Below are 15001 nucleotides of genomic sequence, written 5' to 3'. Positions count from 1 at the left end.
GAATAACTTCAACAACCTGGTTGATTCTCTGGTTGATTCTCTGCTCAACAACACTGACTGTGAATCAATCTGGTTGATTCTCTGGTTGATTCTCTGGTTGATTCTCTGCTCAACAACACTGACTGTGAATCAATCTGGTTGATTCTCTGGTCAACAACACTGACTGTGAATCAATCTGGTTGATTCTCTGGTTGATTCTCTGGTTGATTCTCTGGTTGATTATCTGGTTGATTCTCTGGTTGATTCTCTGGTTGATTCTCTGGTTGATTATCTGCTCAACAACACTGACTGTGAATCAATCTGGTTGATTCTCTGGTTGATTCTCTGCTCAACAACACTGACTGTGAATCAATCTAGTTGATTCTCTGGTTGATTCTCTGCTCAACAACACTGACTGTGAATCAATCTGGTTGATTCTCTGCTCAACAACACTGACTGTGAATCAATCTGGTTGTTTCTCTGCTCAACAACACTGATCGCGTCAAACTTTGCTGTGTGTCCAGGCTGTCACTTCTGTCATCAGCTACTAACACCAGTGCTGCACCTTTGTCCTTGTCCCTGGATGACGGCTTCCTGCTCCCTCTTCCATAGTGAGAACACTGATGGCTCAACATGGTTTTCTGAGAGACTGGATGACGGCTGCCTGCTCCCTCTTCCATAGTGGGAACAATGCTAACTCAACATGGGCTTCCTGGTTATGAAAGAAAGTGTGGTGGTCAATGGCAGCCACTCTCATTGTTTGAAGCAGTTGTGGTCTTTGTTGGCATGTATCCAGACCCCAGAATGGTAGTAGAAAGGAGCCTGTTCCCTGCATGCTTCCTCACAATCATTGGCTGGATCGACCACTCCCCCACCTGACCACAGGACCAGTATTGCTGTCTGATCTTCATTCCTACAGCCTTCATCACCATCCCTGGAGTCCCTTCACTGTCTGATCTTCATTCCTACAGCCTTCATCACCGTCCCTGGAGTCCCTTCACTGTCTGATCTTCATTCCCACAGCCTTCATCACCGTCCCTGGAGTCCCTTCACTGTCTGATCTTCATTCCTACAGCCTTCATCACCATCCCTGGAGTCCCTTCACTGTCTGATCTTCATTCCTACAGCCTTCATCACCACCCCTGGAGTCTCTGCACCGAGTAAGTGAAGATAGTATAAGAAACCTCTCCCATTCTACTTGTCTATTATCTTTGTTTAGAAATAGTCATTTGTGTGACCTACTGATTTTCCCTACAATTTATTTTAAGGATTTAGAAATATAGAAATGGTAGAAGGAGGAATGTCAGAGTCTGGAATATAAATATATACAGTTGGTTTACAATGTATATGATGGTGTGTCTAGACATTATGGACCGTATATGAATATAAAAGGTGTGTACAGTAGTAGTTATATAGGATGAGCCTTGACTAGAATACAGGGTGGAGTACTGGGTGGTAGACGGCTAGTAACAGTGACTAAGTTCAGGGCAGGATACTGGGCAGAGGCCGGCTAGAGGGGACTATTTGAACATTCATATTGAACAGCCTTACCTATAGAGTAGCACCACCCATCAGACCATTCTCATGTTGATGTCAAAGCTGCAGTGTATTGTTGCTATAGGAGTTTATGATGAATAATCCTATTTATTTCAAGCCCCACTAAGATGTCATCGTACTATTCATTTAAATTCCCTCTGTCAGATATAAATCATCAGAGTGGGAAACCAACTGACATGGAAACAATGGAGCAAATGTATCACTATCAGAGGGGTGTATTATGACATCATATAGAACTACTCAGACATTCCAAATATCACTTGATTATCAGAGGGGTGAATTATGACATCATATAGAACTACTCAGACATTCCAAATCAGGCTTCATCCACATCATGAAGGTGGATATTGATCCAACCATTTCAAAAGTAATGACCGGGCTGATGGAAACAGGATATGCCTGAACAATTTTATAAAAGCCGACAAACTATATGTTAGTTTGTTTGACATGGTGGGGACTTTTTGTGTCAGTAAAAATGTATAAGCGAGAAATGGAGGTGGAAACTCCTTTATGAACAAATATTTATATAACAACCATCACATCTTAGTTAACTTGGAGTCACGTTATGTTGTGTGGTCCTCCCACTATGACTTGGGAACCCATGTAGTTTATTAGGCTACAGATTAAATAAGTTATGAACTTCACAGGGTGGTGAAAGTGCACGTGATGAGCTTGATGCTCCTTTCCAATACATTTTGATGGTCTTATTCTGGTGACAGGTGACATGATGATCGATGCTTGGCTGCCATTTGACAAATAAAATAATATCGCTCTCATCCATAATAATCTCATCATGTAGGTAGCCTACCAACACTGTATCTATGAGCTGCTGGCTACAGTGCATGGGGGGGACAAGATAATTTTTGCTATATAATGCAACAGTTTTGTTAAACCATCAGTAGAGTTGAAAATGCGATGGAAACCATTGGGAATTTAACAGCATAAGTTATTTATTTGTCACGCAAAGCCTTTAATCTGCAATAAATCTGTTTGATAGAAACATTTCTGGTGGGAAAATGTATATATTGTTTTATGCAGATTTGAGAATATTCACATGAAAATCTGTCTCAAATGACATGGAAACTTAGCTACTAAGGTGGATATCGATCCAACACCTGCTGCTTATTCAAACCAGCCCACTGGGCACAGACGTCAGTTCAACATCTAGTTTCTATTTACATTTCTTTGAGTCCTCAACTAAAGTGAATTCAACACGAAATTAACACAAAATGTCACCTGTCATTGGATTTAGGTTGCAAGTTGGGTGAAACACTAAATGTTACCTGTCATTGGATATCGGTTGCTGGTTGGGTGAAATACAAAATGTTACCTGTGGAAACAATGTTTATTCAATCAGTGGGAGGCTTGTAAATTCCCCCAGGAAAGTGGAACGAGGAACTCTTCTTTGAGACAATGATAAACAGCAATCCTTGGGAGAGTTGTGGTGGATATTATAAAATAAGGATCTGCTGGAGTCCAAGTCAAACCAAGATTCTTTATTTCTGAGCTCAGAGAGAATAACAGAGTCACAGCGCAGTGTAGACAGTCTGAATTCCTGAAGCATTGAGTGATTAGCAAATATCTTTATAGTTTCCTGTTCCTGGGCGGGACTTTATTCATACAAGGACACAGGTGCAAATTGGTTTGCAACACAGGATGATAGTCCCAAAAACAGGAGCTTATAATAGGACAGTTTCACAAGGTTAGTCACATACTCAGTTATGTGGACACACAAACATTTTCCATTACAGAGTCTGAACATTTTAATTTCATTAAATCATCAGTGGGCTACAATGCAAATGTCAACAATGGAACTAATGCATCACATCCAAATATCACTTGATTATCTGTAGTGCTGGAGGAATGACACACCCAGATAAACACAAAGAGTTTAAAAAAGGACAATTTAAACACATGGAATCTGATCTACTCTATTTTCAAACTGACAGACTCCATATTCAATTCATGTTTTCTAATAAAAACAAACAAATATATGTTTGAGTATACCCTGTACCATTTAATTTCATCTGGTAAAGACAGGTAAACACATTGTCAGTCAACAATATAAGACAACGGGAGCACTGTGTATGTTCTCTGATGAATTTTAAGTCAATGTGATGTGAAATATCAATATACACGCTAAGAGAAGTAATTTCTCTCTCCTGTGTGGATTCTCTAATGACGTTTAAGTGACTTATGAGTAATATGTTTTCCCACAGTCTGAGCTTTTCTAAGCCTTCTCCTCTGTGTGCAGTCTAATGTGTTCTTTCAGGCTTCCTAAATGGGCAAAAGCTTTGCAACCTGGGCGGAGTGGTAAGGCTTCTGCCCTGTGTGTATTCTCATGCTTTTTCAGGTTTCCTCTCTGGTTGAAACACTTTCCACATTGGGAGCAGTGGTAAGGCTTCTCTCCTGTGTGTATTCTCTCATGTCGTTTCAGATCCCCTGAATGGATGAAACACTTTCCACATTGGGAGCAGTGGTAAGGCTTCTCTCCTGTGTGTATTCTCTCGTGTTGTTTCAGCTCCCCCGACCGGTTGAAACACTTTCCACATTGGGAGCAGTGGTAAGGCTTCTCTCCTGTGTGTATTCTCTCATGTTGTTTCAGCTCCTCCGACCGGTTGAAACACTTTCCACATTGGGAGCAGTGGTAAGGCTTCTCTCCTGTGTGTATTCTCTCATGTTGTTTCAGCTTCCCCGACCGGTTGAAACACTTTCCACATTGGGAGCAGTGGTAAGGCTTCTCTCCTGTGTGTATTCTCTCATGTTGTTTCAGCTCCTCCGACCGGTTGAAACACTTTCCACATTGGGAGCAGTGGTAAGGCTTCTCTCCTGTGTGTATTCTCTCATGCCGTTTCAGGTGATCTCTCTGGTTAAAACACTTTCCACACTGGGAGCAGTGGTAAGGCTTCTCTCCTGTGTGTATTCTCTCATGTATTTTCAGCTCCCCCGAACGGACGAAACTCTTTCCACACTGGGAGCAGTGGTAAGGCTTCTCTCCCGTGTGTATTCTCTCATGTTGTTTCATGTTTACTCTCTGGTTGAAACACTTTCCACAGTGGGAGCAGTGGTGTCGTCTTGCTAGTTTGGACGTCCCTGGCTCTGGTTCCTCCGAGTCTGGTCTTTCTCCTGCCAAAGACAGTGTTATTTTTAAATAGAGACCCGAATGAAACCACATGATAAAACAACCTTGCTACGAGGGTAAATCCTAAATCAGATCTCTCAATAACCCGAGGCCAGTTTTAACAATCTTAGTGTGATTTTAAAACAAATGTAGAGCTTCCTGGTAATTACTGCTATGTTTACATTACTTATTTTATTCATCCTGTTTTACAAGTCAGAACACAAAAACCTGGACAGTTCTAGGACACTGAAGACACAGACGTCGCTGGATTCCAATTGAACAGGTGGTTCTAAATATATAACTTTCATAGCTGTATGATACAGAATGTGACCTACACACTTCCTTAAACATAAAATAACTAAAGAAGTAATTTTGTGTGGAAGTCCAAAACTTGTTTTTACGTCGCAGATACAAAGCACATCAGTAACATCTCCCCGTTGTTGAAAGGGTTCGACACATTGCTGTTTAATTGGACCAATTTCTTATTTAGACATTCACAGATTTTCAACATTTTGATTATCGCTGATGTCATATTTTGGGTAAATGTTCCTAAAACTGATAGTAACAACAAAAAAACTAAAATATAAACGCAACATGTAAAGTGTTGGATGTTTCATGAGCATCACTGTTAGTCAACATTTATTCTTTGCCAAGATAATCCATCCACCTGACAGGTGTGGCATATCAAGAAGCTGATTGAACAGCTTGGTTATTACACAGGTGCACCTTGTGCTGGAGATAATTAAAGGCTACTCGAAAATGTGCAGTTTGTTCACACAACCTCTGCGATCCAACTCATCCCAAACCATCTTGATACAATACATTAGATTCAAAGGTACCAAAAAGTACAGTAAAAATTACTTCCATCTCTGGAAATGTGGGGGATTGTGTCGGGGGATTGTGTAGGCCAGGTCATCTGATGCAGCACTCCATCACTCTCCTACTTGATCAAATAGCTCTTACACAGCCAGGAGGTGTGTTGGGTCATTGTCCTGTTGAAAAACAAATGACAGTGGGACTAAGCCCAAACCAGATGGGATGGCATATAGCTGTAGAATGCTGTGGAAGCCATGCTGGTTAAGTGTGACTTCTGTTCATCTACTCCTCGTCTCACAAAGACATGACGCTCGGATCCAAAAATCTCAAATTTGGACTCATCAGACCCAAGGACAGATATCCACGGTCTAATGTCCATTGTTCGTGTTTCTTGGCCCAAGCAAGTCTCTTCTTCTTCTTCTCCTTTAGTAGTGGTTTCCTTGCAGCAATTCGAACATGAAGGCCTGATTCACGCAGTCTCCTTGTTAATCTCCTTGTTAATCTAGCCACCGTGTCAGATTTCAAAAAGGCTTTACGGCAAAAGCGAACTATGCGATTATCTGAGGACAGCACCCCATCAAACAAACACATGACAATCATATTTCAACCCACGACAATCATATTTCAACCCACCAGGCGCGACACAAACCTCAGAAATAATGATATAATTCGTGCCTTACCTTTGAAGAGCTTCTTCTGTTGGCACTCCAATATGTCCCATAAACATCACAAATGGTCCTTTTGTTCGATTAATTTCGTTGTTATATCTCCAAAATGTCCATTTATTTGGCGCGTTTGATTTAAAAAAAACACTGGTTCCAACTCGCCCAGCATGACTACAAAATATCTAATACGATACCTGTAAATGCTGTCCAAACATTTCAAACAACTTTCCTAATCCAACTTTAGGTATTTTAAAACGTAAATAATCGAGAAAATTTAAGATGGGATAAACTGTGTTCAATACCGGATAAAAACAACGTGAAGCGCGTGACCTGGAGTGCGCATCAAAACATTAGAGAGCACTAGGCTGGACCCTCGTTCTGAATAGCCGAACTTCTTCATTTCTCTAAAGAAAAACATCAACCAATTTCTAAAGACTGTTGACATCTAGTGGAAGCAATAGGAACTGCAACCAAGTGCCACACAAAACCATTTGAAAACAGAGTCACCTCAACAACAAAAAATTCCTCCTGGATGGTTTGTCCTCGGGGTTTCATCTGCCAAATAAGTTATGATATACACACAGACATTATTTTTACAGTTTTAGAAACATTAGAGTGTTCTCTATCCGACTCTACCAATTATATAAATATCCTAGCTTCTGGGCCTGAGTAGCAGGTAGTTTACTTTGGGAACGCTTTTCATCCAGACGTGAAAATACTGCCCCCTATCCCAAACAGGTTATAGGGAAAGAAATTCCACAACTTAACTTCTAAAAAGGCAATTAATTGAAATTAATTCCCGGTGACTACCTCATGATGCTACAGTCCTCCTTTAAGACTCCATAATGTTTCATCATTAGATGCTACAGTCCTCCTTTCAGACTCCATCATGTTTCATCATTAGATGCTACAGTCCTCCTTTAAGACCCCATAATGTTTCATCATTAGATGCTACAGTCCTCCTTTCAGACTCCATAATGTTTCATCATTAGATGCTACAGTCCTCCTTTAAGACTCCATAATGTTTCATCATTAGATGCTACAGTCCTCCTTTAAGACTCCATAATGTTTCATCATTAGGTGCTACAGTCCTCCTTTAAGACTCCATAATGTTTCATCATTAGATGCTACAGTCCTCCTTTAAGTCTCCATCATGTTTAGAATGTGTCTGGAAGCGCTACTCTATCTATTCTACTCTCATCCTTTCGGTTTTAATAATATTTAATAATAATAATAATAATAATGTTATAATAGGTAATAACTAATTTTAATAACTAGTGTTAATACCTGCCTGGCGCCCCAACAAAATCTTCATATTTACCCCCCTCTAACAATACCGCTACAGAATTAGCGTAGTAGGCCATGTAACTTAAGGTAATCAGAAATATGTATTCCTTGCCACCCATTCTGAAACTAACTGCAGCTCTATGTTAAGTGTTGCAGTCATTTCAGTCGCTGTAGTAGCTGACGTGTATAGTATTGAGTCATCCGCATACATACATAGACACACGGGCTTTACTCAAATGTCACTGGCATGTTGTTGGTAAAGATTGAAAAAAGTGAGTGCCAAACAGCTGCCCTGGGGAATTCCTGATTCTACCTTGATTTTGTTGTACAGGCTTCCATTAAAGAACACTCTTTGTGTTCCGTTAGACAGGTAGCTCTGGGGCGGCAGGTAGCCTAGTGGTTAGAGCGGTAGGCCAGTAACCGAAAGATTGCTGGATCGAATCCCCGAGTTGACAAGGTAAAACTCTGTCGTTCTGCCCCTGAACAAGGCAGTCCTAGGCCATCATTGAAAAAAATAATTTGTTCTTAACTGACTTGCCTAGTTAAATAAAGGTTACATTTTAAAAGAAGAAGAACTCTTTATCCACAATATAGCAGGGGGTGTAAAGCCATTTTTATCATCAATTTCGCTCAGCCAATCAGTCATTTGCAAGTGCTGTGCTTGTTGAATGAACTTCCCTATAAGCTAAAAGTCTATATTTGTTTACTGTAAAATAGCATTGTATCTGGTCAAATATTTTTTTCCCAAAATTGTAAGGGTCGGTAACAGGCTGATTGGTCAGCTATTTAAGCCAGTAAAGGGAGCTTTACTATTCTTGGGTAGTGGAATGACTTTAGCTTCCCTCCAGGCCTGAGGGCACACACTTTCTAGTAGGCTTAAATTAAAGACAAGGCAAATAGGAATGGCAATATCGGCCGCTATTATCCTCAATTTTCCATCCGTGTTGTCAGACACCAGTGACTTGTCATTGTTGATTTTATTTGCGCAAAATTTCATTGAAGATGCTCCAAAGATTTTTTACTATCATTCTTCATGTATTTTATCTTTGTTTCATTGTGTACTTTCTTCTTTTTACTCAGTTTAGTCAAATGATGTCTCAATTTGCAATAGGTTTGCCAATCAGTTATTCAGCCAGACCTATATGCCATCTCTTTTGCCTCCCTCTTCATCATACCATTTTTTTAATTCCTCATCAATTCATGTGGATTCAACCGTTTTTACAGTCATTTTCTTAATGGGTGCATGCTTATTAGTAACTGGGATAAGCAGTTTCAAATGTGTCAAGGGCAGTGTCTGGTTGCTCCTCATTACACACCACGGACCAACAAATATTATTTACATCAACAACATAGGAATCACTACAAAAAAATGTATGACCTCTTATACACAATATTAGTCCCAGCCTTTGGAACGGTGGTTTTCCTAGACATGGCTACTATATTGTGATCACTACATCTGATGGATCTGGATACTGCTTTAAAACCCATTTCTGCAGCATTAGTAAAGATATGATCAAACCATGTTGATGATTTCATTCCTCTACTGTTTGTCACTACCCTGGTAGGTTGATTGATAACCTGAACCAGGTTGCCGGCACTGGTTACAGTTTGAAGCTTTTGCTTGAGTAGGCAGCCTGATCACAGCTTTCCTCCAGTATTAGTTAATGAATTACCAAAGTCTTGAGTTTAGTTTGCCTGTTCTACAGTCTAGTAAAGATAGGGGGGTTGACTGGGACAGGCAATGTAACATCCATAATGTTTTAAGGAAAAGTTTTTGTAAAACAAGCAACTTACATTGGATCATCTTGAAACGTTCTCTCTAAAGCTAACTTTCATCAATATGGTCTATTGGTTCCTCTCTAAAGCTAACTTTCATCAAGGTTTTATATGGTCTATTGGTTTCTCTCTAAAGCTAACTTTCATCAAGGTTTTATATGGTCAATTGGTTTCTCTCTTTTCATTGGCAGAATCCTTTTTCAGTGTTATGATATTCATTACATCCATTTACACTACTCTAACTTCCTGTCAACTAACATAACTCTGCTGGTTATCCTGGTAACAGATACCGGTGGGCAGATCTATTGTATTTGTTCAAACTAAACTACAGCACTTACTTTGATGTGTCAAATCTGATCCTTTCTTCTCTTCTCCTCCTCTCACAGTTCCACTCAGCCCCGTTGTTTTCCTGCAGTCCACCAGCAGCACAGACAACCTCTTCATACCCAGCAGTAAGGTGCTACCGGGAGAGGCACGATACAGGGACTCCGGGAGGGAGGAAGGGCTAGTGTTGTCCTGGTAACCATAAAGAGGGGACACAGACGCACATCATTATGGATGCTGATGTCACTGTTGTCATAAAGTGCTTTACAGAAACCCAGCCCCCAAGCGAGAGAAAGCTGTTTGCTAGTCCAGACCAAGCTGTACCATCTGGTGTTCTGATCTGGAGAGACTCTTCTCTGGCTCGTCAGCATCAGGATGTTGTTGAAGCTCCCCAGAGGATCCACTATAGTCATGTGTCTCTCCTGTGTTAATGAGAACATCAAAATGAGTAGTAAACTTATAACCGTCTAATAAAATCATAGGGTCTTACAAGAGGCATGAATATGTCCCTTTGATATTTTAAGTAGAGATTATGCTTCAATATTGAATTTAAAAAGCCTGTTATACTAGATGAGGGGAACTTTAATGTAGACCACATGGAGAAATCAATACATTGAATTGAAAAGTCCCTAAAATATATGAACCAATGGCAGATTGACACTTTAACAATTCCTACAGTACTGAACAACATATTCAAGTGTAGAACTTCAGTAGAATGCCACTTTAAAACCACACATTAGTTCAACAACGGCATAGTTTGTGTCCCTGTTGAAGACAGTACTCACTGGTGTTAATCTGATATTCTGTCTCCTCTTTCACTCCAAAAACGTATTCCTCCTTCACCTTTATTGAGATAGCATCCTCTTCCTCTCTAAACGGTTCTTTCTCTTCTATCACTATAACAGCCTCCTCTTCCTCCTTTTTCATTCTGAAATGTTCTTTCACTATAACAGCATCTTCTTCCTTCACTATAACAGCCTCATCTTCCTCCTTTTTCATTCTGAAATGTTCTTTCACTATAACAGCATCTTCTTCCTTCACTATAACAGTCTCCTCTTCATCCTTTTTAATTCTGAAATGTTCTTTCACTATAACAGCATCTTCTTCCTTCACTATAACAGTCTCCTCTTCCTCCTTTTTCATTCTGAAATGTTCTTCCACTATAACAGCATCTTCTTCCTTCACTATAACAGTCTCCTCTTCCTCCTTTTTCATTCCAAAAGGTTCTTTCTCTTCTTTCACTGTAACCTCATCCTCTTCTTCAATGTTCAGCGCCAGAACGTCTTTCTCCAAACAGCAGACCTCCTCTTCTATAGCAGGGGATGAGTACTTTAATGAACTCATGGTCAGGGATGTTAGCTAGCTAGTTAGCATTAGCGAATAGCCTAGTGCTAGGCTCAGCATCAATCTTTAACAAGTTTGCAAATTAGGTTACAGTTAACCAGTTACTACGTCAACAGAACTGTGTTTAAAACACTGAGATTAGATAATGTACATTAAGATGGTCTAAAGCGTCAATCTTTCACTTTTATGTTGGCTAGCAAGCTACCGACGTGGTTGAAAGAGTTGGCGCCTTGTTGTTCCTGAAGAAGCGTCCGTCCAGTCCATTATACGTCACGCAAGAAGAGTCAACTGAAAGACGCTCGTCGCCATCTGCTGGCTGGAGTGGGTAACGCAGTTTGGAAACAATAGTTACTACACTTTTTGTATTGGAAAGAACGTCATAATTATTTAACAATAAGCTGATATATTTTCTCTTTCGTCATACAACTACTACGTTCCTGTACACAGACGTAGAAGCGTAATATGAATATGTAGATGATGAATAAATACTTCTATGAATAGGAAGTGTGTTAATACACATTTTCTCTGTTCATTTTTCACGATCGTTTTTGTCTAGATGTGACCATACTCTTCCCTTAAAGCCATGCTCTATAAGATACAAATCATCCTGTAAACAATAGAGCAAATGCATCACATGGAAATAGCACTTGATTATCTGTAGTGCTTTACACTGGGTAGACAAAACATTAAGAACACCTGCTCCTTCCATGACATAGACTGACCAGGTGAATCCAGGCTAAAGGTATGATCCCTTACTGATGTCACTAGTTAAATCCACTTCAATCCGTGTAGATGAAGGGAGGAGGCCGGTTAAAGAAGGATTGTTAAGCCTTGAGACAAATGAGACATGGATTGTGTCTGAGTACCATTCAGAGGGTGAATTGGGAAGACAAAATATTTAAGTGTCTTTGAACAGGGTATGGTAGTAGGTTCCAGATTTGTGATTTGTTTTTCCAGCTCAACAGCTTCCCATGTGTACCAAGAATGGTCCACCACCGTAACAGTGGTGGTCAGTGCCGTTTAAGATGAGGGAGGACCATTTTGTTTTTCATGGGCATGGCCTTATTTCTACTACAGCATGTTGGATGACTGTCATTCATATTCCATTCACCCTGTTCAATGCAACAGCGATAGGTCTAGGATACTACATTATAGTAAAATTTTCCCTATACCCATCATGAGGTAGCTACAACCTAGTCTATGAATGAAAGTTTACAACGTAGGTGCACACAGGAGAAAAATTTGAGGTGACAGACAGTGACACATTCAATACCACTCTCGCCTACTGATCTAGAATGTAATCATTAGTCCAGCAGTTGCAAACGAGAGTTGTTTAAAAACAAATTCAGGTATATTTATCCCCGTTTTGTTCCGGGGAAGAAATGTTTTTCAACAGAATCGTCGGAATGAATACACCCCTGATCATGTGTAAACACAGTTCACTTTCATTACAGCCACGTTGTATTCCTTCTCTCCTCCTCTCACCTTCTCCCTTCGCTTCTGGACTTCAATGCACAACACATCAGCTGTATGTGACCAGGTGAAAAAAAACTTTTCCAAAACCTCGTAGGTTTGTATTGAAGTCAAATTACTCAAATTAGAGGAGAAACGGAAACTCGCTGTTCTCCAGGCTACACCATGGTGCTACCCTACAGAATGCTGCTGAGGCTACTGTAGACCTTCATGTTTTCATCAATTATTTGGTGACGTGATTATTTTTAATATAGTTTTATCTAAAAAGGATTAAACTTTTTTACATGTTTTATCATTTGTATTTTTATGAAAATCACTGAGGAGGGTCCTCCCCTTCCTCCTCTCAGGAGCCTCCCCTTCCTCCTCTCAGGAGCCTCCACTGCACCCAAAGGAAGCATTGGAGTCAACATGGGCCAGCATCCCTGTGGAAAGCTTTCGACACCTTGTAGAGTCCATGCCCCGACGAATTGAGGCTATTCTGAGGGAGAAAGGGGAGGGTCCAACTTCATATTAGGAAGGTGTTCGAAATGTTTGGTATAATCAGTGGATATATCTGCCATTTAGCAGACACTTTTATCCAAAGGGATTTGCAGTCATGTTTGCAAACACTTATCATATGGATGGTCCCAGGAATCAAACCCACTACCCTGGTTTAACAAGCACTATACTCCACCAACTGAGCTACAGGACCACAAGGAATGATCAAGGAATGACGCAGATAAACACACACAGCCTGAGTTTCAAAAATATAATTGTATCAAAGACCGTAACATTGAAACTGCATATTTAGTTACAATCAAATATTATTTGTCACATGCGCTGAATACAACAGGTGTAGATCTTAACGTGAAATGCTTACTGACAAGCCCTTAACCAACAACGTAGATAAGAAAAATAAGTGTTAAGAAAATATGCAGCATTGAAGGTCTTAAAGAACACAGTGGCCGCCATCATTCTTAAATGGAAAGTTTGGAACCACCAAGACTTCCTAGTGCTGGCCGCCCAGCCAAACTGAACAATTGGGGGAGAAGGGCCTTGGTCAGGGACGTTACTGAGAACCCGATGGTCACTCTGACAGAGCTCAAGACTTCCTCTGTGGAGATGGGAGAACCTTCCAGAAGGACAACCATCTCTGCAGCACTCCACCAATTTGGCCTTTTTGGTGGCCAGACGGAGTGGCCAGACGGAAGCCACTTCTCAGTAAAAGGCACATGAAAGTCTGTTTGGAGTTTGCCAAAAGGCACCTAAAGGACTCAGACCATCAGATACAAGATTCTCTGATCTGATGAAACCAAGATTGAACTCTTTGGCCTGAATGCCAAGTGTCAGGTCTGGAGGAAACCTGGCATCATCCCTACAGTGAATCGTGGTGGTGGCAATATCATGGTGTTGGGATATTTTTTCAGCGGCAGGGACTGGGAGACTAGTCAGGATCAAGGGAAAGATGTACGGAGCAAAGTACAGAGAGATAATTGATGAAAACCTGCTCAAGAGCACTCAGGACCTCAGACTGGGGCAAAGGTTCACCTTCCAACAGGACAACGACCCTAAGCACACAGCGAAGACAACATAGAAGTGGCTTTGGGACAAGTCTCTGAATGTCCTTGAGTGGCCCAGCCAGAGCCCGGATTTGAATCTGATCGAACAACTGTGAAGAAATCCTGAAAATAGCTGCGCAGTGACGCTCTCCATCCAAACTGACCAATCTTGAGAGGATCTGCAGAGAAGAATGGGAGAAAACACCACAAATACAGGGGTGCCAAGATTGTAGTGTCATACCCAAGGTGGCTTGAGGCTATAATCACTGCCAAAAGTGCTTCAACAAAGCACTGAGTTAAGGTTCTGAATACTTATTGAAATGTGATATTTCAGTTTTAATTTTAAAATGCATTTGCAAACATCTCTAAAATCCTGTTTTTGCTTTTGTCATTATAGGGCGTTGTTGTGCAGATTCATTGTAAGGGATTTCCTCCTCTTCTTCCGAAGAGGAGAGGCAAGAAGGATCGGAGGACCAATATGCGGCGTGGTAAGTGTCCATGGTTCTTTTAATAAGAAATAGTACACATGAACAACTGAATACAAAAAACAATAAACGTGGAACGAACGAAACCCAAAACAGTACCGTGTGGTGAAAAACACAGACACGGAAACAAACACCCACAAACGCACAGTGAAACCCAGGCTACCTAAGTATGATTCTCAATCAGAGACAACTAATGACACCTGATTGAGAACCACCGAAGGAAATAAAGGAAATAAAGGTCAGAACGTGACATTCTTGAGGAAAACCTCCCAATTTAATCAATTTTAGAATATTCCAGTAAATTCAGGAAGTAAACTGAAAATTCCCAATTCTCTTCTATGGTTTTCAATGAGGAAAATGTGGAATTTGGTTTACTTTCTGAATTGACTGGAAATGAAATGGATTTGACTCCAACCCTGGTTTTACTACAAATCTGTCAACGTCATCATTTAGTCAATCGATGTTATAATGCATAAAGCTCACAGATGTGATCGTTCTCATTCAGAGTAAATTATTCTAATTGAATAAAACAGAATTAAACAAATGTATTATGTACCTGAATAACTTCAACAACCTGGTTGATTCTCTGGTTGATTCTCTGCTCAACAACACTGACTGTGAATCAATCTGGTTGAT

The 15001-nt window shown here is 40.5% G+C and overlaps 1 protein-coding gene across 1 annotated transcript; it reads right to left on the bottom strand.

The window, feature by feature from the left end:
- Positions 1-3766: 3766 nt before the first annotated feature.
- LOC139370314 (zinc finger protein 502-like) lies at positions 3767-4561 on the bottom strand. The gene has a single exon (XM_071109713.1). It carries the CDS (start codon positions 4559-4561, stop codon positions 3767-3769), a length of 795 nt encoding a protein of 264 aa, XP_070965814.1.
- Positions 4562-15001: the final 10440 nt, after the last annotated feature.

The sequence above is a fragment of the Oncorhynchus clarkii genome, chromosome 17 (assembly GCF_045791955.1).
Source record: "Oncorhynchus clarkii lewisi isolate Uvic-CL-2024 chromosome 17, UVic_Ocla_1.0, whole genome shotgun sequence".
Taxonomy (NCBI): Eukaryota; Metazoa; Chordata; class Actinopteri; order Salmoniformes; family Salmonidae; genus Oncorhynchus; species Oncorhynchus clarkii.
The sequence above is the reverse complement of the archived record's forward strand: the minus strand, read 5'-3'. Positions and strand labels throughout refer to the sequence as shown.